The sequence below is a fragment of the Gossypium arboreum genome, chromosome 7, assembly GCF_025698485.1.
Source record: "Gossypium arboreum isolate Shixiya-1 chromosome 7, ASM2569848v2, whole genome shotgun sequence".
Lineage (NCBI taxonomy): Eukaryota > Viridiplantae > Streptophyta > Magnoliopsida > Malvales > Malvaceae > Gossypium > Gossypium arboreum.
The window spans coordinates 73,823,499-73,846,467 of NC_069076.1; the positions used below are offsets into that span (position 1 = coordinate 73,823,499).

General features: G+C 30.2%; 1 protein-coding gene across 1 annotated transcript; it reads left to right on the plus strand.

The window, feature by feature from the left end:
* The first annotated feature begins 12,691 nt into the window (after positions 1–12,691).
* Positions 12,692–14,303, plus strand: LOC108459919 (hydroquinone glucosyltransferase-like). The gene has a single exon (XM_017759319.2). The coding sequence runs from the start codon at positions 12,798–12,800 to the stop codon at positions 14,211–14,213; it is 1,416 nt and encodes a 471-aa protein (XP_017614808.1). The 5' UTR covers positions 12,692–12,797; the 3' UTR covers positions 14,214–14,303.
* The last annotated feature ends 8,666 nt before the right edge of the window (positions 14,304–22,969 follow it).

A 22,969-nucleotide genomic window follows, 5' to 3' on the forward strand; every position in this document is an offset into this window, starting at 1 on the left:
TCTATCAATTCAAACGATTAATCAAATTTTAATAAGCAAATAAAATATTAAGTGAGGTAACAATATATCTCTATATTGAAACAATTTAACCACAATAATCATGCAAGTTATGTAAGACTAATGTATTGTTTAATACATCACTAATTTAACCCTCAACTACCTTAGAAGATTAAACATACACCAATTAAATATTGTGTCTATTAATAACAATTTCAATCTATTTAAATAATTAATTCAATTGTTACCTTATAATTAAAATGCAAGTATAACATTTTGATGTTATTTTAGAGAATAAAAGAAAAAGGCAGTCTTTTTCTTTTAGTTGAAGTGTGCTACATAAAAATATATAAAAAATGAATAACCAAATTATCGTTTACGTTCATTTTGACAGAGTCATTTTAGAAAGAGCAGTTAGTTGTGTATTTGAATCTTGTTAGAAGGTTGGAATGGGGTTCGATAAGAATGTAGGGGTGCAAGAAATGAAAGAAAGCATTGGTACCACAATAACTCGACGTTATGAGAGGAAAATGTCTAAGCTATTCTATAAATTTCCAATTTCCTTCAATCCGTTGAAATTTCAACTGATGGAACTTATAGACGAAGAACACATGGGCACAATAGTGGGAGTTTATTGCTCAAATAGGGAGAACAACACTGAACTAATTCAATTGTTTGCCAAGTTAGTCGACCCTAAGCTCAATGAAATGCCATTCCATTAAGTCAACAACACGGTTTTGATTTTGATCTCAATGTCAAATGGACAGAACAATCATGTTATGAAGGGCCACCAACAGGGGCTGAAAATACGCAACATGGGACGACAATGTATAATAACTCAATTCTGACTCATCGTTTAGAGATACATCTTAAGGTGAGGGGCATCGATGCAAACGATGAAGAAAGGTCCAATAATAATATTCATTCTCACCACGATGATGAAGAATATAATGACCCCAATCAAGATGAAGTCCTGTATGATATCAATGATGAAGGCATAGAGGAAGGTAAAAATTTACAACCCCCTTCAGTCGGACACTTGAGATATGGGATTATTACACGAAATAACCCTAGGGCAAACATGTTGAGTGTTGACCCTGATACGGCACATGCACCTAAGTTCCTCGAGTACGATGATATACTACCTACTCACCAGTTGATAGCATCTTTGGAAACGAAAGATTTGTTCGTAGGGCAACGATTCCCAAGTAAGTAGGACTACTTACATGCCACCAAGCGGTACAATATGAAGGTGTCGGTAGACTACAAAGTTATCAACTCTATACCAACATTATATGTTGAACAATGTTGGAGGTCTGGGGAGGGTTACCAATGGCAGATTTGAGTCGCATTGGGGCAGAAGACTCAACAATAGTGCATTTGGAAACTTGAAGAGCCCCATACATGCATGTCCGCACGTATGACACAAAACCATTGCAAACTAGATATGAAAACAATCTGCAATTGTATCATGTCGATGGTGAAGGACATGCCCACCATTTTTGTATCAGTCATCATTGCTGACATGCAAGCTTGGTTCTAGTACCGGGTGTCGTACAACAAAGCATAGTGGGCGAAACAGACGGCAATGGAATAGTTGTACGGTGATTAGATGCATTGATGCACCACATGATTGAGTGTGCGTGAGTCCACTATTGAATAACAACTGTAACAACCTGTTTTCAGTGGAATCGAAACTGTGGTTTCAGGACCACAAATCCGAGTCTGAAAGAAAACTTATTTTAATATTATTTTATGGTATGAATTATGATAGGAATATCACATAAAATTTTGTTAAGAAAATTTTACCGATTTCATGATTAATTGAGAAAAGGACCAAATTGCATAAAATGAAAAAGTTGAATTCTAGTAGCTAAAAGGATCAAATAGTTATGGAATTCAAATTTTGAGGTCCTTATATGACAAATAGATCATAAAAGGAGTTAGTAGATAAGTTTGATGACTCAACCATGGAAAATTAGAAAAAGAAAAGGATAAAATTGGAAAGATGAAAAATAAAGATGATAAATAATAAAATAAAGAAAATATCATCATTTTCTCATCATCCTTCCCAAATAAAATATGGAAACCCTAGCCATAGAGAATTGAAGAAAGAGAACACTTATTTGGCCAAATTAGGTGAGTATTCAAGTCTCGTTTTTAGTAATTTTTATATTTCTGATATCGTAATAGCGTAATTTAGCTATCTCGAGGATTAATTTGTAAAGTTATTAAAGTAATATGGTTTTTACATGGATAAATATGCATGAATTATGAAATTTATGATAGAAAATGAAAGGTTGTTGATAGATAAACAACTTTTGTAAAGTGAATTTTCATGAAATTGTGATTTAGGGACTAAATTGTAAAGATGTAAAATTCATGGAAAAAATTTGAATTTTATGAATTACATGGGCTTCAAATGTTATATGTAAAAATTGGTTAGGCTTGGAATAATAATTAAATTGCATGGATTTCATTTTCCGAGCTTAGGGACGGAATCGTCATTAATTAAAAGTATAGGGGCAAAATGATAATTTTTTCTAGGATGTAAATTGAATTGAATTGAATATGAATTGTATTAAATTAAGCTAAATTTACTTGTATAGATCTGGATAGATCAAATACGAGCTAGATCGAGGTAAAAAAAAAGTATCAGATTAGTACCATACAAACATGAACATTATCTAGGTAAGTTCGTGCAACTAAATTGTATATTTATGTGATATGCTTGATTGATATGTATGTGATTTGTATAATTGTTAAGTGTGAAAATAGATCACATATTCGACAATGTTTGACAAGAAATAAATCTCGTTTGAACAAATGAAATTCAATGGATACAGGGTTCCTGGAGTGGTTGTGGTTCTACATATGTTGCGAACACACCATAGCTCGCAAGAGCGTCCCGTTATAGCTGACAAAAGCATCCCTATATAAGCTCTCCTGAGCTTTCTAATATATGGCTCTCCCAAGCTTTCAGTTTATATACTCTTATGAGCATTCTGATCGGTAATGATCTTGCATGTGTTGAGGACACATCGTAACTCTTATGAGCGTCCTAATATATGGCTATCCAGAGCTTCCCGATTAAAAGCTATTTCATGAGCTTCCTGATAATAACTCTTCGGAGTTACCCGTTAAGCTCGCATGAACTTTCTGATTTAAGCTTTTATAAGCTTCCTGTTATTAAGCCCGAATAAGCTTCCTGTTACAAGCTCACATGAGCTTTCTGTTATTTGGCTTGGAAGAGCTTCCCGTTTAAATGCTCAATGAGCATTCCTAAATATGAATTGACGGAATATAAAATGTACACTTTGTATGTGCTAACCATGTATCCATCGATATAATAAGTGGTTTAATGGGTAAAGTTATGACAAATGACAATATGAGTTTGCGATGAAATATTGTGGACATATATTTGACTACATAAACTTGAATTGTATATGAAGTTTGAATACATGATATGGAAAGTACATGAATAAGGAAACTTGATTAATGATAAGTTCATACTTGTTTATTGATATTCAAGTGAAATAAATGACTAACATTTTTATGAAGATACGTGTATAGGCTATTGGTCAACTTGCTTTGAATATATTATGTATATTTATCTTAAATGCAATCAAATGGTAAATATATTTCCATTATACGAACTTATTAAGCATTAAATGCTTACTATGTTTTATTTCCTCTGTTTTATAGTAATTTGGAAGCTCGTTAGGTTGGAGGCTTAGCGGAGATATTATCACACTATCCATTAGCTTATTTCGGTATATATAGTAAATACATTTTGGTTATAATGGCATGTATAGGCTAAAGTGGTCATGGATGGTATGTATGTGTTTGGTTAGAATTAACCATTGATATGACTTATAAATGGTATTTTTTGATATGTAAAATGGTTTTAAGATTGAAAAGGATAATTGACGAAAATCATATAGGCATATTGGTTTATGATGGTAAAATTAATAGAACATGCCTATTTGTACATATGGTATTTTGGTAAGTATAGATACTTGAACATATGTGTTGATATGTCTTGCATAAAACTTGATTTTGGATTGAATTGAATAATTTATACTAGCTTAGGATTGTGTTTAAATGTTAATGTAAGTGGAAGACAAGTTTGGGTGAGAAATAATGCTTGAAAATGACCTTATTTTATCCACACGGGTAGAGACAGGAGCGTGTGTCTCAACTGTGTGTGACACATGGCCATGCGTACGGGCGTGTGGATCGGCTGTGTGTCCTCTGCATCTTTAAAATTGCAAAAACAGAATGCTTAGGTATTTTCACATTGGTAGAGAAACGGGCGTGTGTCTCAACAGTATGAGGCACACGGTCTGGTACACGGGCGTGTGACTTGGCCGTGTAGCCCCTGCTCCTAATTAATGTAAATTAAAATGTTCACATGGCCTAACACACGAGCATGTGGCTTGGCCGTGTGACCCAAGTCAGTAACCACCTTAATTTGGACATGGGTCGGGACACGACCGTGTGTCCCTATTTCGAATGTCCACATGGCCTAGGACAAGAGCATGTCTCTCAACCGTGTGAGACACACAATCTAGCCACACGGGTGTGTGTCTCTTGCACCTTAGGAAAATTTTTGAAATTTTGCAAAAAATTCTTTGAGTTTCCGGTTTAGTCCCGACTTATTTTAAATGCATATTTTGGGCTTCGAGGGCTTACATAAGGGACGATGTGATTGAATTTTGATATGATTGATAAATTATATGAAATGTCAGTTATACATTTTGTAAATTCTGGTAATGCTCTGTAACCCTATTCCGGCGATAGATACGGGTTAGAAGTGTTACAACAACGACAATGTCTGACGCGGAATACTACATCCATACGAACTGTAGAATATTTAACATAGTTATACTACCATGACGAAATAGTGTAATCAATTAAAAAATATGAGACGATTTTTCTTGACATTTTTATAAAAAAATTCACCTCCTTCCCAAAATAAGCTTTGATCATTTGACAGTACACCTCAAACTATGCGGACCTCCCTATAGCGGGGCACATAAACCATCTGCCAACAAAGGAAAATTGTTAACAAATAAATTTCTGCCAAAAAATTTTAATTGTTGATTGGGTTATTCATAATATTTAGTAACCTATTTACAATCGGTCACACTGGTGGTTGGTAACCCACTGATGCCAAAAACGACATCTTATACAACGCTTATGATTGCATCAGTATTAGACAACCATCTATTTCTTGCGTATCTTGCTTTGTAGCTTGACATAGCTCACGATACAGTGTTGCCAATATTGTCGACCCCCAACTATACTCCCGAACGGCACGTAAATCTAACAATAGGGGAAAGCACATAATGTGGTTACTGTTCATGTTCAACATCGATACCCTCTATCAGTTGCATAAATGCTCAAGCAATGCATATAAGCTTCGACTATGTGGCATTGCTCGATATATTTTTGAAATTTTGTTTTAACCAGCCAAATTTCAAACTGGTAAATTTATTCTCCCCATCACTTGGCGATCGACCAAGCAAACAGTCACACAAAACCGCAAGTTCGGGCATTTTACTAAAACCAGTAACCACATAACCATTCACGGGTAGTTCGAGTTGTAGTGCGATGTCCTCGAGCGTGATAGTGCACTCCCTACACGGTAAATGGAATGTGTAGGTCTCTTGCTGCCCCCACTCAACCAATGCAGATATTAAGTTAGGTCGCAACTCAAACATCTCAATTAAACCAGCTGATCCAAATCCAACCATTTCTAAGTATGACATTATACGGTTGTCAGGACAGTAGCCCGGTCCATGGGTATGCGCCCTCAAAACACGATACTCATCTTGTCAATAAAAAAAAATCAACTAAAGAATAATTCCACAAATTTAGCATTTCAACTTCTCGGTAAGACATAATTACTTTTTTTTATGGCAAGACATAATTACTTTTTTTTTATCTTCTCATAAATCTTTTGTGCCGTGTGATCGCCAGATCTGATAAGTGAACTCATCTTGATTTCTATCACAATTATTATTTAAAATATTGTTAATCATTATTTTAAAATAATAAATAAATTAATATAACATATTAATTATATTAGTAAACACAATTCTCCAAACATTAAATAAACTCAAATAACCAAATTATAAAAATATGCTTATACATTAAATACGAAAAATCGATATAAGATTCTTAAAAAGATTAATAAAATAAATTAATCAAACCTTAGTACAAACTTAAACCTAATAAAACATAACAATTTTTTTCCTTAAATACGAAAAACAAATATAAGATACCACAAAAATATTAATAAAACAAATTAATCATACATTTAATACAAATCTAAAACTAATAAAACACAACAACAAAATATCCTTCCCTTAAATACAAAAAAGCTAATATAAGATACAATAAAAACATTAATAAAATAAACTAATCATACATTTAATACAAACTTAAATCTTATAAAACATAACTAAAAAAATTCTTTCTTCTAAATACAAAAAACTATTATAAGATATCATAAAAACAATAATAAAATAAACAAATCATACTTTTAAAATAAACTTAAACTTAATAAAATACACCACAAAAAATTTACTCTCGAATGTGGTGGCTGTGGGGGCAAACACTTTTTCTCTTCTAGCAACAGGCAAAATGTGGGAGACCTTTTCCATTTAAATAGGGAGGAAGAAGTGTCAGTCACAAGCCCATCAGTTTTTTCTTTTTCATTTTTTTCAATTTTCCCTACACCGGCAACTTTTTCCAGTCACTAATATCTTCTTTTTAATTCATTTTTAATTTTTTTTATTAATACATTAAATTTTTTCAATTAAAATTTCATATTTTAGCATCTTCAAATATTATTTTTTCCACATTTCTTTTATCATTTTCAAATTTCTTTATTTCACTTGGATTTATTTTATTAAACTCCCATCATATATAGTATATTTTTTCCTTTTATTATATGTCATCCGATTATATGAAACCTTACATTTTGTAAAGCAAAAAATAATTGTAAAAGCAATCATACTTTTATTTAGGTATTAGATTATATGGAGCAATATATTTATTTTTCTCATCATCTAAACAAATTTTCCTTCCACTGATCATATTTTATATACATAATTAACTAATTAAATATTGCTTAACACAATAATATTTTAAACATTACAATAATAATAAAAATTCAATTAAAATTATCATATTATAGAGTTGATAATCTAGTAAAATCAATATTTTGCCCAATTCTATTAACTTTTGCTTGAATCAAGTCGATTAGGTTCCCCACAATATTCACCTTTGGTTGCTCTTGGAGTACAACATTCCGCTGAAAATTCCCCCGCCTGAAAGCACTTTTTATGCCAACGCTTCTCCCTTGACAGCATAACCAATTTGCTGTCATGACCGCGTAATCACTATCAACAAGAACTCTTGATTGCATAACCTACCAATTAGAAGCCCCATCTCTCTTAGTGTTAAATGGGGTATTTCGATTGGGGATGGACTATTAGCCGCGTAACCATTGTCAATAAAAACTCTTAATGGTGTAACAACTACCCTAAAAATGACATTATATTTTTCGAGTTGTTTATATATAAGGGTGATAGCGTAATAATTTTTCCCTAAAACAATACCATAATAATAAATATCCCACCTTCCTTCAACATAATACATTTATTTCTTTTTTTTTTTCTTTCAACATAACAAAAAAAATTTAATACCTTTACTTTTAAAGTTGGCACTGGGGGTATATGTAGTTGGTGATGCTGCCACATCTGGAGTAAGCATCAGAGAAAAAAAAAATTAATGGTATTGGTGGCTCCATTGAAGGAGGCAACACCAATAAATATTTTTTTATATCCAATTTAGTGCCACCACATAAAAGCATGTAACAAAAAATATATATTGGCAACAAAAATTAATAATATATATATTTTTCCATTTACCTTTGGAAATACCAATAAAAATACGGTGCAAGAGAAAATTTATATGAGTGCCGCTTTGGGAAGTGACGGAAAAAAAGTTGATGTTTTTTTCATTCAATGATTTTTGTAATTATGAGACAATGATTGTGTCACATTTTGGAGTGATATTACATTGGAAAATGGTGGCACCCATTGACAGTGTAGAAAGTGACCATTATACTAAACAATGCCCATTTCCTACTTTACTTACGGATACGGGTCACTTTAAATTTTATTTATCAAAATGCCTCAAAAAACTCAAAACGCGCCTACGTGGAAGCATTTTAAGGGAAAATTTCATAAAAGTGCTCTGATAGGGACACGCTTTATCCCATGTCAACAAAAACACACTGACACGGACGCGCTTTTGCCCGTTCTCAGACTAAATTTTCAAAAAAAATATAATTTTTTAAAATATTATAAAAATAGACCACTTTTTTGAAAATTTACAAAAATAAACCTTTATAAAGACCCAAAGTGACAACACCATTTTTTTATTTTATTTTAAAGTGTCACCAATTAATATGAAAATAAAACTTGCAAAATAGATCTTTATATAGACCTAAAGTCTCATTTCCCTTATTTTCTTAAGCAATATGAGATGTGAGATATGTGTATATAGAGAATCATGAATAGGTTTGCAATTTGTGCTTAGACAATGTGAGATTCCTTCCTCTTTTAACTAACAACATAAAATTAAAGGCTACACTATATTTTATAATTTTTTACAAAATAATTTCTATTTTTTATATTTTGTTAACATTTTCTCATATTATAAAATTATCTTTTGAGATCTTTAATCTTGTTGCATTTTAAAATTGTTTGTTTATACAAAAGAATTATTAAAATAAAAGAATAAATTGCACGTATGAAACTTGTACATGCAATAATCTTTTATTCAATTTTAAATGTTTGAAGTTAATATCCATGCAATTCTAATTTTTAAAATAATTTTCCATTATTTAAATTTAGAAGTTATACTGTTAAATTTTTTATTATTTATTTTATTTTAGATTATGAGTGTTTGATTAATAAATAAATGGTGAGTATTTGGTACTCAAATAATATTTTTTGTAATTTTAAAAATTGATTTTTTAAATATTTATTTATTTTAATATTTTACTATACTCATTAATTTTTAATCCTAATTTTAATTTAATTTTCATCACCTAATGAATGCTGATAAATTTATTTCGCATTTATTTTGACTAGATAGATAATCTATTTAACATAGTATATAATTATGTTAAATAAGTTTTTTTATAGAAATATATAATATACATAAAATATAATAATTAGTTTTCATATTTTTATATCTAGATTAAATTACATTAGTAGTCACTTAACTATTAATTTTGGCTATTGAATTATAAAACTTACAAAATGATCACTCAAATAGTAGTAATTTTTAAAATATTTATTTTTAATATTTTACCATATTCATTTTATAGTTTATATTTTTACTTATAGAGTTTAAAAGTTTTATTTACAATGTAACAAATCTTAACTTTTATAAAAAATATAAAATATAGTGTAGCCTTTAGTCTTATGTTATTAGTTAAAGAGGAAAGAATCCCACATTGTTTAGAAACAAGCTGCAAACCTATTCATGAGTCTATATATGCATCTCACATTGCTTAAGAAAATAAGAAAAATGATCTTTTTGAAAATTTAATCTGAGAATGGGCAAAAGAGCACCCACGGCAGCGTGATTTTGTTGACACGGGATAAAATGCGTCCTCATCAGTGCGCTTTTTTGAAAATTCCCCTTAAAATGTTTTCACGTAGGCGCGTTTTGAGTTTTTTTGGCCTATCTGATAGAAACTAAATCATTTTTTTGTAAATAATATGATCCTAGGATAATTTTTATAATTTTTTAATATTTTTTAGATTATTTATTAAAAAGCCGAGGACAAAGGAGACGCGGCAAAAAGGAGAGCATGATGGACATTACTCCAAATTTAGACATAACAGTTGTCTAAAATGTAAAAGAAAAAACAACGGAGGCAACAAAAACAAAATTGAACCATTTCTATAAAAGAAAAAAAAGTGAAAAGAGGGTGACAGAATGAGAGCATGGTTGACATTACTTTTATATACTATACAGTGTATAGATTATATGGATATTAAAGCGTTACAGAATGAATAAGTTGGAGAGACAGGGAGGCGTTCTTATTAATATATTAGAAAATTAGAAATTAAGCGTTGAAAAACATAATTTAAACTGCCAATTGCAACACTTATAACATTTTCATAATAATAATAATTAAATTTATTTGTTATAAAATTGAATTTTTGTGTTTTGTTTTAATTTCTATTATAAACCTTGCCACATGTGAATGCCTATAAAAATAAAAACTTTAGAATATAAATGTGTATTTAAAATAATATATAATAAATAACAAAAAGTATGGTTTAAAATTAATTGATCGTAATAACACATAAACTATATACGATACTAAAATAAAAGTTTAGATTAAATTATGAGTAAAACAAAATTTAAACACATAAATACATCAAATAAATAAACCATATACATATTTTTCATTGTTTTTGTTAAAATAAAAGGACTGAAATACTCTCAAATAATTTGACTTATTTTAATCATGGAAGGACATTTCCATAATTTATTAACCAAGTTGGAATAAATTAAATAAATTATTGGAATAAATTATATTAAGATCATCTTAAAAGTATAGTTTTAGGCACCAATAAGATAGTGCCACGTCATTAAATTTTAAAAATAAAAAAAATTATTATTATACACTTATTTATATCTAATATCTTCTCCAACTTAATTTAAATTTAATTAAATTACTTAAATAATTAACTTTTAAATTATAAACAATTTTTTCTTCTTTTAAAAATTTTAATTATTTCATTTTTTTCCATAAATTAATATTTTTATTTTTGTGCAACAAATTTTAAAAAATTCTGATTAACACATAATTTTAGTAATTATTTCACCTTGAACCCTGAGGTTTAGGGTTTGGAATTGAAGGTTTAAGGTTCGAGGTTCAAGTTTAGGTTTAGGGTTCAAGTTTAAAGTTTAGGGGTTTGAGTTCAAGGTTTAAGGGTTTTGGGATAATAGGTTCAAGGTTTAGTTCTATATTTTGGGTTTAGGGTACGAGATTATCAAAATCATGTGTTAATGATATGAAAAAAATTGTCTAAATGTAATAAATAATTAGAAAGGGACCATGAATAATGTGGTGAGAAAAGTCCATAAAATAATTTCTCTATGAATGGGTGTATTATAATGATTTTTATGTCTTCAAAATTTGATAATATGACAAAATTTCATCCTTTTCTCTATTCAATTAGGCCTATCTTTCTTTTTCTTGTCTTTTGAATTTTAATAAATTTCATAGTTTGCTTGATGAAGATGAGAAATTTTGAAATGCTTATGAGAGTATATGTGAAAGAAAGATGATTAATTTTGTAGTTTTTCTTAATTTTCACATTTTTTTAGTTTTTTATTTATAACATCTTTTACAATTTTTAACGAGTTATATATATATTTTATATTTTCTATATAATTTTGTTATCCATTATAAAATTTGATTTTGGCATCTATTAAAATTTATGTATTTATTAGGAATTTTAGTATTTAGTTAGAAATTTTGGTATCCATTTGAAATATTTGTATTTGATTAAAATTTTAGTATCCGTAAAAATATTGGTATTTGATTAGAGTAGTTAGAAATTTTGATATTTATTAGAGATTCGATATCTGTTAGAAATTTTAGTATTTAGTTTGAAATTTACATATATTGTTATAAATATAGGTATAACATTACAAATTTTGGTATAGGGTATTGGTCTGTAAACACGGATAAAAAATTTTGGTATACCAAAATATCTAACAATTTTCGTTACAAATAGTGGTACTACATTAGAAATCTTAGAATTTAATTATAAATTTTAATATTTAATTCCAAATTTTGATACATGTTAGAAATATTAGTATCCATTAAAAATTGGATATAAACGGTTAAAAAAATAAACTTTTAATTATACCAAAATATCTAATATATTAAAAATATTAATATAATGTTAGAAATTTTCGTATTAACTTATAGCCGATTATTTTGATAAAATAGCATACAGCAGAATGTGTAAATACAAATGTATAGAAGTTTTATTACTAACCTAATCCATACATGCATACACGTATATAGTATCATATAAAATATCATTGAAATCTCGTCCTAGTATTTATACAATGAATCCCACCACCAACAACAAACAGACAAACATCATCTTTATTATAAAATAGAATTTGTTATACTTTGATTATTTTAAATTTTTATTTTTAATTTAATCGTTTTAAATGAATTAATTGTGTAAATTAATTATTGTCATTATCATTTTCGTTTTCTTTTAATAAATTATTGACATGACATATTATTTAATAAATGATTGACATGTGATTTTTTTGTTGACTTTTAATTAAAGTTAGGAGAAATTTTTTATTAATTATAGAAAAATCTTTAAACTTTAGTCAAATGTTAAAAAAAATTATGTATAGTTTATTATTCAACTTGCTAATGTGTCATATTATCATTTTGTTAAAAGAACAGTAAATTTTAATAATAATTATTAATTTACATAATTATCTTATTTAGAGTAATTAACATAAAAAAAAACCAAAAGTGAAGTGAAAAAAATAAGAAACTACCTATTTTAGAGTCAACATAGTTTACCCAAACAAAATAACTCTCAATATTCTATATAAACCTCAGCTTTCTTCTTTCGCCTTCGTGCCCAAAATTACGCCCTATAAACAGTAGAGAAAGGAAGGCAAGAAAGAGTAGTTTCGTTTTAGTTTTCATTTTCATGGCAAAGTTGCAAACACCCCATATAGCCATTCTGCCGAGTCCTGGAATGGGTCACCTCATTCCACTCGTTGAGTTCGCCAGGTCACTTGTTCACCAACACAACTTCACTGTCACCTTTGTTATCCCCACCAATGATTCTCCTTCTAAAGCTCAAAAATCAGTTCTTGACTCTCTTCCCACCTCCATTACTCATATCTTTCTTCATCCTGCTGACTTGTCTGACCTTCCTCTGGATTCAAAGATTGAAACTGTCATTTCTTTAACCCTGGCTCGCTCCCTTTCTTTCCTTCGGGATGCTTTCAAGTCTATGGTTGATAAAACTAACCTTGTTGCTTTGGTGTTTGATCTTTTCGGGACTGACGCATTCGATGTTGCGAGAGAATTCAACGTCTCCCCCTATATATTTTTCCCTGCCACGGCCATGACTTTGTCTCTGATGCTTTACTTACCAAAGCTCGACCAAATGGTTCCATGCGAATACAGGGACCGACCGGAACTGGTGAGGATTCCAGGGTGCATACCCATTCACGGTAAAGAATTGTTGGACCCGACTCAAGACAGGAGAAACGATGCTTACAAGTGGCTTCTTCATCATACAAAGCGGTATAGATTGGCTGAAGGAATTATGGTCAACAGTTTCGTGGACTTGGAAGCAGGTGCAATAAAGGCTTTAGAGGAGAAAGAACCGGGTAAGCCTCCAGTTTATCCGGTTGGGCCACTCGTTAACATTGGCCCTAGTAAATTGGATGATGGTTCGGATTGTCTGAAGTGGCTAGATGATCAGCCACATGGGTCGGTTTTGTATGTCTCATTTGGGAGCGGGGGGACCCTTTCTTATAACCAGATACATGAGTTGGCTTTGGGGTTGGAAATGAGTGAGCAACGATTTCTATGGGTGGTGAGAAGTCCAAATGATGCGGCTGCAAACGCCACATATTTAAGCGTAGAGAGTGAGAAGGACCCTTTTGATTTTCTACCCAAGGGATTTCTCGAGAGAACCAAAGGACGGGGACTAGTGGTGGCATCGTGGGCACCACAGGCTCAAGTGCTGAGCCACGGCTCTACAGGTGGGTTTTTGACCCATTGCGGATGGAACTCGACTCTTGAAAGTGTTGTGAACGGGGTGCCGCTAATCGCATGGCCACTCTACGCGGAACAAAAGATGAATGCCCTGATGCTAATTGAGGATATTAAAGTTGCATTGAGACCAAAACCCAATGAAAACGGTTTAGTTGGCAAAGACGAGATCGCAAAGGCTGTTAAGGTTCTAATGGAAGGTGAAGAGGGTAAAGGTGTTCGAAACAGAATGAAACACCTCAAGGAAGCAGCTTCGAAGGTACTGGGTGAAAATGGGTGTTCCACCAAGGCACTCTCTCAGGTGGCTAGTAAGTGGAGGAATCAGACTGCCATCTAGAATCCGAAGCCGCACCCATTTCCATTTACCATAAAGTTATTGTCAATTTAACGAAAAAAATAAAAGTACAAAATATTTGTTGGGATGGAATATGTTTGCTCTTCCAAACACTTTAAACTCGACTTTTCCCCTTATCTTTTAACAGCTAGTCATTATTTGATCCCACGAACGAGAGCATGTACGACTTGTGATTAAAGATTCTGTACAAAAATATTGCCATAGCGGCTGCTGGAGGTCAAACAAGTAGGTGAGAGAGGGAAGACACAGGTTTCATTATTGCATATAATTCCACGCTTTTTTTTTATACAATATTTAAAATATTTATAATCTCTCTTTTATTTTGTAAATAAAAGGATAATATATTTTAAAATACTTAAAATTATATTTTTTATAATAATAATATTCATATTAATTAAATTAAAATTAAATCGATTAATTACAATAAATTATTTATTATTTAATTCATCAATAATTATGATGGGTGGTGATGGATAATGATTAATGATGATAATGAAGGTAATCTAATATCAATGCACACGTATTAGATAAGACCTTTGACTTCCAATTTTATTTTTCAAAGGGCAAGAAGCAGGGGAAGGAAAATAATTAACTACTCACATCACCTATCTATAATCTATATATACAAATATTATTCAAAATTAATCTTAAGAAGACAATGTCTACTCTTATGCAAGTGGCATGACGACTTTGCTCCCCATTAATCTTTGAAGCCAATTGTGGAACACAAAACATAAATTTCTCCAATTTTTTTTAAGTATAAAGAGATGCAGTTTAAGAGTAAAAAGAGAATATTTTAATTATTATTAAAATTTCAATTTAACATATTTGGATTTGATTTTCCAAAATTAAAAATTAAACTAAAATATAAAACAAACTTTTAAATGTATGCGTTCATATATATATTTGTGTACAAAATTGTTGTCATTAGAATTTCATGCTATCAAATGAAATGTATTTGAGAATTCGAAATATGGTGATGAATAAGAGGTGTTTATTGGTTAGGTCGGGTTGGATTTGGGTTAGGCTCATGTAAGATATTTAAATTAAAATTTTAAATTTAGGTTTGGTTTGGTTCAAAAAATAGATTTTTTTTTACCCAAGTTCAACTCAATTTAAGAAAAGTAAACTCGGGCCCAATTTGGTTCGCCCATATTTGAGTTTTTTAGATTAGTTTTTATTAAAAAATATTTTTTTTAAATATAATACACTAAATACACTAAAACGCTAAAATAAAAGTTTTCTATCACATTAAAAATACAATAAAAATATTTATATTAAAAACACTACTCTAAATATAATAAAAGTTTTATTATATTAAAAAACACAAATAAATATAATAAATATTTTATTGTATTAAATATAAATTTAAAATTTTATATTTTGGGTTGGGTTATGTAGTTGGGTAAATTTATTTTTTTTTTAGATTTTGGGTAATGGTCTTAATTGATATTAGGTTATTGATTTAATATATATAATTATTATTTAACATATATAATTATATAATATTTTTTATAGCACAATATATTCAAGCCAGGCTCGGGCCAAAAAAACTTGCTCAAGGCCTGACCATATAAAAAATAGGCCTTAAATTTTACCCAAACTCATTTTTCTAGCCTCGTATTTTGTCCAAAATCTCACATTTTTCAGGCAGGCCTTTGAGCCTAGGCGGGTCACAGCAAATTACATGAGTCTTAAAAATTGATCAATTCAAACAACCATCCTCTGGTTAGCTTAAAAAAAGTGATCAGGGACTTACTTGAATTTAAGGACCAAAAGCTTCAAAACTTAAAAATTGCATCAAACTTTTTATCTAAAAACCGGTTGGAGAAGATGTATTTATCTTTCCTTCCATCAAAATTTCACTTTTATAATTGGATTAAAACTTAATTAACTTTAATTAATCATGTTTTAATTATAATAAATCTTAATTAATTTATTTAATCAATAATAATCATTACCATCCACTAGAGAATGTTTAAGAATGATTTATTAACCATTTTAGCCCTTTGGATAATTATTATATAAGTCCTTAAACCTTTGGCTAATTACAAATTTATAGCGATTGAACTTTTACAATTTAGTCATTGGGCCTAAATTAACCACAATTTCGGTTAAATTACTTAACTGAATTTCAATTCATCGATATACTAACTTTGAAAATATCCCTATAATATTTACGGACTCGGTTTACAAAAATGGGATATCGAAACTGTATTTTTGGACACCACTGGAAATTGAATCATTACAATCTCATCTATGTCTCTATCTTATAGGAGTCATCCGTTTTGATACCCAAGACAAGTTATCTCCCATTTGGACTTGATAGACGTCATAATAGTCTTTTAATTGACTTGCTCAATTTAGATTAGACTACGAACTATTTAGATTATTTAATAATATAAGTTGTCTTCTTGTATTATTATCCAATCACATAATGCAACTTAATATTTGTTAAATGTTAGATAATCAATGAGCTAATATTTGATTACATTTGCTTTGCATGCAAAAACTATTGAGGACATACAAAAGATATTAAGGAGAACAATGAAATTTTATTATATTAATCTGTTCGAAAAATTTCAAGTACATATAACGATATCACTAAATTAAAGCCACTAGATCCCAATAGTTTATACATAGCCAATACATAAACAAGGGTCTTGGTTGCTCAAATGACTTAAAAATACAAGCCTTAAGGCTGTAGAGGAGTAAGTCTTGAGACTTGAATGGCAAGTTTCGATACTTCGCCGATAGGCCTTGAGACTTAGCTTACAAGTCTCAAGAGTTAGCCTATCTATTGCAGCTTTTAGCTATTGACTTGCAAGTTTCGATATATGGGAGCAGAGGACTTGAAAATTAGCTTAAAAACACTTCAAATTGATCCCAAACAATATGTAACATACCAATAGGTTCCTAATAATTTTAAATCATTATAAAAAAAAACTCATTTAAACTCAATTTCATCTTATAAACACACCCACATTTGTAACAGCTCGTTTTTGGGTCAAATCAAAACAGTGGCTTTGGGACCACAAATCCGAAGAAAAAATATTTATTTTATTATTTTAATAAGTTTAAAGCATGATAGATTAATTATGTGAAAGTTTCGTAAATAAATTTTACCATTTAAAAGCTTAATTCAGTAAAAAGGACTAAATCGCGTAAAGTGCAAAAGTAGTGTTCTATTATCTAAAGGTATTAAATAGCTATAGAACCTTAAAGTTAAGGTCCTTATGTGGTTATTAACCCATTTATAATATAGTGGAAGTTAGTGGCATGACATTTGGAGTAGTTATTAATGTTCATTAAGGTTAATGTTGTAAATTGTAAATAAAAGATATTAAATTAAAGAAAACAAAAGAAAAACCTTTGTCTTCATTTTTTTCAACCGAATGAAGAAATAAAAGAAGTCATGGGTGAGCTTCAATGTTCAACCACCTATTATCAAAGCATGTAAGTATGTTTTTGCTTATTTTTAATAATTTCTACGTTTTTGAGATTGTTGCAGCTTAATTTAGCTAGCCCGTATCTCCGATTTCAAAACTGTTAAAGTATTTGAATGTTGTCATTGTTGAATGCATGAGTATTTTGTTAGTTAATTATGGAAAATAAATCATTTTTGTTAGATGTACATATTTTGTAAAGTGAATTTTGGTAAAAAAATGTCAATTTTGGATTAAATTGTGAAATATAAAAATTTAGTGGTTGAATTTTAAAATAAATGAAAAATATGGGCTGATATGAGAATGGGTAATATTCGACTAGCATGAATTTGTATTAAATTGAATGAATTGTAATTTTACGTGATAAGGACTAAATTGCAAAAATGTGAAATAATAGGGGCAAAAATGTAATTTTGTCAAAATGTGTAAATTGTGCTAAATTGAATGAAATGATGATTAAATAAGTAAAATTTGATATTATATAGATTGAGATAAACGAGATTTGGATATAGAACGAGGGAAAACAAGGTATCGAATTAGTCGACCTAATTCGTCGTTACAGCGAACGAGATAAGTTCGTATGTTTAATAAGCATTGTTACAATTATGCTTTTAATGCTTTAATATTGTATAAATTGTGTTTATGAGATTGTAGTCATGTTTGACGATGATTTGGATATATATGGCACTTAGTGTGCGAGACCGAGATAGCTTTGGCTATATATGGCTAGTGCGCGAGATTATAATACATGTAACACCATATCTGGGATATGGCATCGATATGAGACTTCGTGTAAGACCATAGCTAGGCTATTGGCATCGATACGAGATTACATGTAAGACCATATCTGGGATATGGCATTGGTACGGTACTATGTGTACGAGATTCTCGAGTATCCTTTAGTATTCCAAATGGTTCAACGGGAAATGTTGATGAAATGTGGTTACAAGTAATGGTATGACTCAGTCGAGGTATTCGTGACAGAAATTGACAAGTAAGTGTTAAAAGTGAATTTCATATGATGAGTAAGTGAATAATTATGAGAATTCATATGGTTTAATTGATTATATATATAAAGGTGATGGCTATTGAATTGAATATAGTTTATTTCTATTTGCTTATGTTTATATAAATGTGAATGAATGGATAAGAAGTATTCAAATTATATAAGCATTAAAATGAATAAATTTGTGAAATTGTTGGTTAACTATATGAATGGATACATGATATAAAGGTAGAATTATACAAGTTATATTTTAGTATTGATAATGACTTAAAATATGTTTATTTGATGAGATGAGTTATTATCATACGATCTTTCTTTGTTATCTTTTTTATGTTTTTAGTGATTCTCGGGTCAAAAGTCATCGGAGATCATATCACACTATCTAGCTATGGTTTGGTACTTATAAGCTTTGTGATATTGGTTATATGACATGTATAGGTTTTGTGGTTATTTGTTGAGTATAAATAATTTTGGTGATTGATGCATATGTGCTTGATATGTATTTAGCCATGAGATTTGGCTTGATAATGATGTAAGGTTTGATAAGTATAGGCTATGGTTACTTGGGATTAGTTTTTGGAAGTGTTTTTGGCTATTTGAAATGGCGTGAATAAGTTATATGGTTTAAAGTATATATATTTTCATGTGATATGGGTTATTTTGGTAAGCTTAATGATGGTTTAAGATAGTCCAATGGCCATTTGGTATGTGTTGTGTAATAGCTTGAGATGTGCTTGGTTTTGGTTTAGTATTTGAATGCCAAATTGGTTAATAAAATATGTTGATTTAGTATATGATATATATGTGAATTTTTGGCTTATGAATCTTGTTATTTTGTAACAGCCCGGTTTAGACCTTAGTCGGAACAGTGGTTTTGAAACCACAAATTCAAGGTCAGAAGATTATTTTAATATTATTTTATGTGTTTATAGCATGTGATTATATATGTGTGAAAGTTTCGTATGCTAATTTTATAATTTGGATGCTTAATTTGACAAAAGGACTTAATCGCGTAAAATGTAAAAGTGGCATTTCATATGTTAAAAGTGCTTAAGTGCTATGGTTTATTAAATGAAAGGTCCTTATGTTGATATTATACCATTTACTGTGATAATGGACATTTATGGACATCCATTTTAAGTTTTTAATGTTTATTAATTAAGGGCATAACAGTAAACTATGTATTAATGATATATTAAATAAAAGAAAAGCCAAAATCATTTTATTTATTTTATCCATGATCGAATATTAAGAGAAAAAAGAAGAAGAAAATATTGTTCTAGGGTTCGACTATTGATATTCTTGATTAAGGTATGTTCTTTGCTCGATTTTTGATGATTTCTACGTTTTTGTGATCGTTGCTTCGTGTTCTAGCTAGCCCATGCTTGAACTTTTGAATTGGTTATGGATTTTGTGATTTTCCATTGTTGATAGCTTGAGTTTTTGAATGTTTGATGATGGAAAATGAGTATTTGTTGATAGATTATCATGTTTTGTAAAGTGATTTTTAGTGAAATTACATAAAAAGGACTAATTTGTGTAATATGCAAAATGTGGGGTTAAAATGTGAAATAAATGAAAGTTATGGGCTAATAGAGGCTATATGAAAATTTGACTAAGCTTTGATCTTGAGGGATTTTGTAAATTTGATGTATTTGTGAAAATGGACTAAATTGAATAAATGCGAAAATTTAGGGGCTAAATTGTAAAAATGCTCAAATTGTGTTTTTTGATAAAATTTTTTGATTTGGTGATTAAATATATTAATTTTTGAATACATATAGATCCTGAAAGAAAGAAAACAGATCTAGACTGAGGGAAATCGAAAGTTGATGAATAGTCAATCCAGTCCCTCTATTCTGATTACGAGGTAAGCTCATATGCAAATAATGTATTTGAATTGATTTATTAATGCTTTTATGATATTGAAATGTAATGAATGGCTATGGAAGATGAATATATGAAATTGAGAAAACATCGATCGAATTATGGCATCTGAAAGCCCCGTACGAACCATAAAAAAAGTTAGGATACATATGTCATGACATAGGATTCCGGTATGTGATTTTGTGTAAGACCACATCTGGGACGTTGGCATCGATTTGAGATATACGTGTAAGACCATGTCCGGGATATTGGCATCGTATATGATTTCGTGTAAGACCCTGTCTGGGACAGTGGTATCGATATTTGATAACATGTAAGACCACGTCTGGGACATTGGCATTGTACGAGTTTACAAGCTATTCGAGTAACCTCATCAATTTTGAACATTTTAATGGGAAATATCAAGAATGGAATGAAAATGTGAATGAGTATCCGATTCAGGTATGTATGAAATGTATATGTTATTCAAGAATGAAAGGTGAGTATGTGTATAAATGATGACATGTGAATTTCATAAGAATGAATGGTGGTTAAATGCAAGTGCATTAAGAACAAGTGAGTTAGATGTGAATTATGAAACATGTGTATGAAATTTGCTATGGTTTCCATGGATAAATTGACTTATATTTATCTTATGTGTTAAGTTTATTTGTATATGGCTTACTAAGCTTTTGAAAGCTTACTTTGTGTGTGTTTTTTATTGTTTTATAGATTATCAAAGCTATCGTGAGCTCGGGAATCGTCAAGGATCGTCATCCCACTATCGAACATTATTTTGGTACTTTTGAAGTTCTAAATGTTAATATATGGCATGTATAGGCTAGTGATGTTATGATATGTGTTTGTGAATTTCTTGCCATGTGATATGGTATGAATATGATTAAGACTATGGAATTGGTTTTGGTAAAGATTATGTGATGGAAAAAAGTTATAATTGATATATATATGGTCATGTGTAAATAACCATCTTGGTATGATTTGGTAGTTAAAATGGTAAGGTTTTGATATGATTTTGAGTTTGGTTATATGTTGTTTGAGACAAATGGATTGGTATGATTGTATTTCATGAAATTGGTATGCTTTGATATGAAATTGAGTATGAAATTGATTGGTGATATTATGGATTGAATTATGCATGTTTATGTATGGTTTTGGTTGCTATTTGGTTATGAATTGTGACAGCCTTAAAACGACCCTAGTCGAAATGTGGTTTCGGGACCACAAAACTGAGGCATAAAAATAATTTAATATTTATTTTATTGCCTATAATGTGTGTTAACCCATGTGTGACATTTTTTTATGCTTTGATTTAGAGTTATAAATGTGAATTTCACTAGAAAGGACCTAGTAGTAAACTTTGAAAGTATGATGGGGAAATGTGTGATGACTAATTAAAGCATGCATGCAAAACAATGGACTTGCATGTCAAATTCCCCCCCCAATAGCTAGTGGCCGGCCATGACAAGGAATTATGGGCAAAAATCATGTCATGAAACATGTTTGGTAAGTGGGTTATGTTGGAATAAATAAAATAAGGAGTATGGAATAAAAAAATGTGTGTGTGTGAAGGCTTCTCCTCCCCATTGCCGTGTAGGTAGGAAAGAAAACAAAAATTTTGTTCATCCATTTTCACTCTCTTTTGGCCGAAAATACTAAGGATAAGGAGGAGTTTTGCTTCATACTTGGTTTGGAAGAGGATTAGGAAGAGGTTGGCTATACTTGCATCAAGATTAAGGTATGTTTGAGGTTGTGCCATGAGATTCATGCATGTTTTTAGTTGCTAGCTTGATGTTCTTGTTAGCCCATGGTTCAAATCTTTGTTATGTCATGGGAATGAAATTCGGCCAAAGTGAATATGGTGTTAATGCCATTGCATGCTAAATATCAAGCTTGATAATGATACATGTGATGGAGGATTGAGGATTCTTAGATTTTCTTTTAGCATTTTTTTTGAATGAGATACTAAGTTCTTTGTTTTACCATGACCAAATTGAAATGGTATGGTGTTGTGGTATTCGGCCATGTTATATCCATAAGTATGATTCATGCATGTTGCATGGTAAGTAAGATTTAAGCTTTGGATATGTGTATATATTTGGATATAAGCCACTTGAGAATTCGGCTCTAGCATATATATATGTATATATGTTCGCACACGATGTATTGGTATGACATATACGCTATTTCAAGGTGTATATTTGCTTGTGATGATGTCTCGATTATGAAGTAAATGAGAGATGTGCAATGAGTTACGATATGTAATGCGTTAGTAGTAAAATGTATGCTGTTTTTGTGTGGTATTAAGTGTATAATTGGCCTCAAATTGGACATGTATATTCGGCCACATGAGGGGAAATTGGTGTGCATGCATTCGGTTAGAGGCAAGCATATTGATGCCT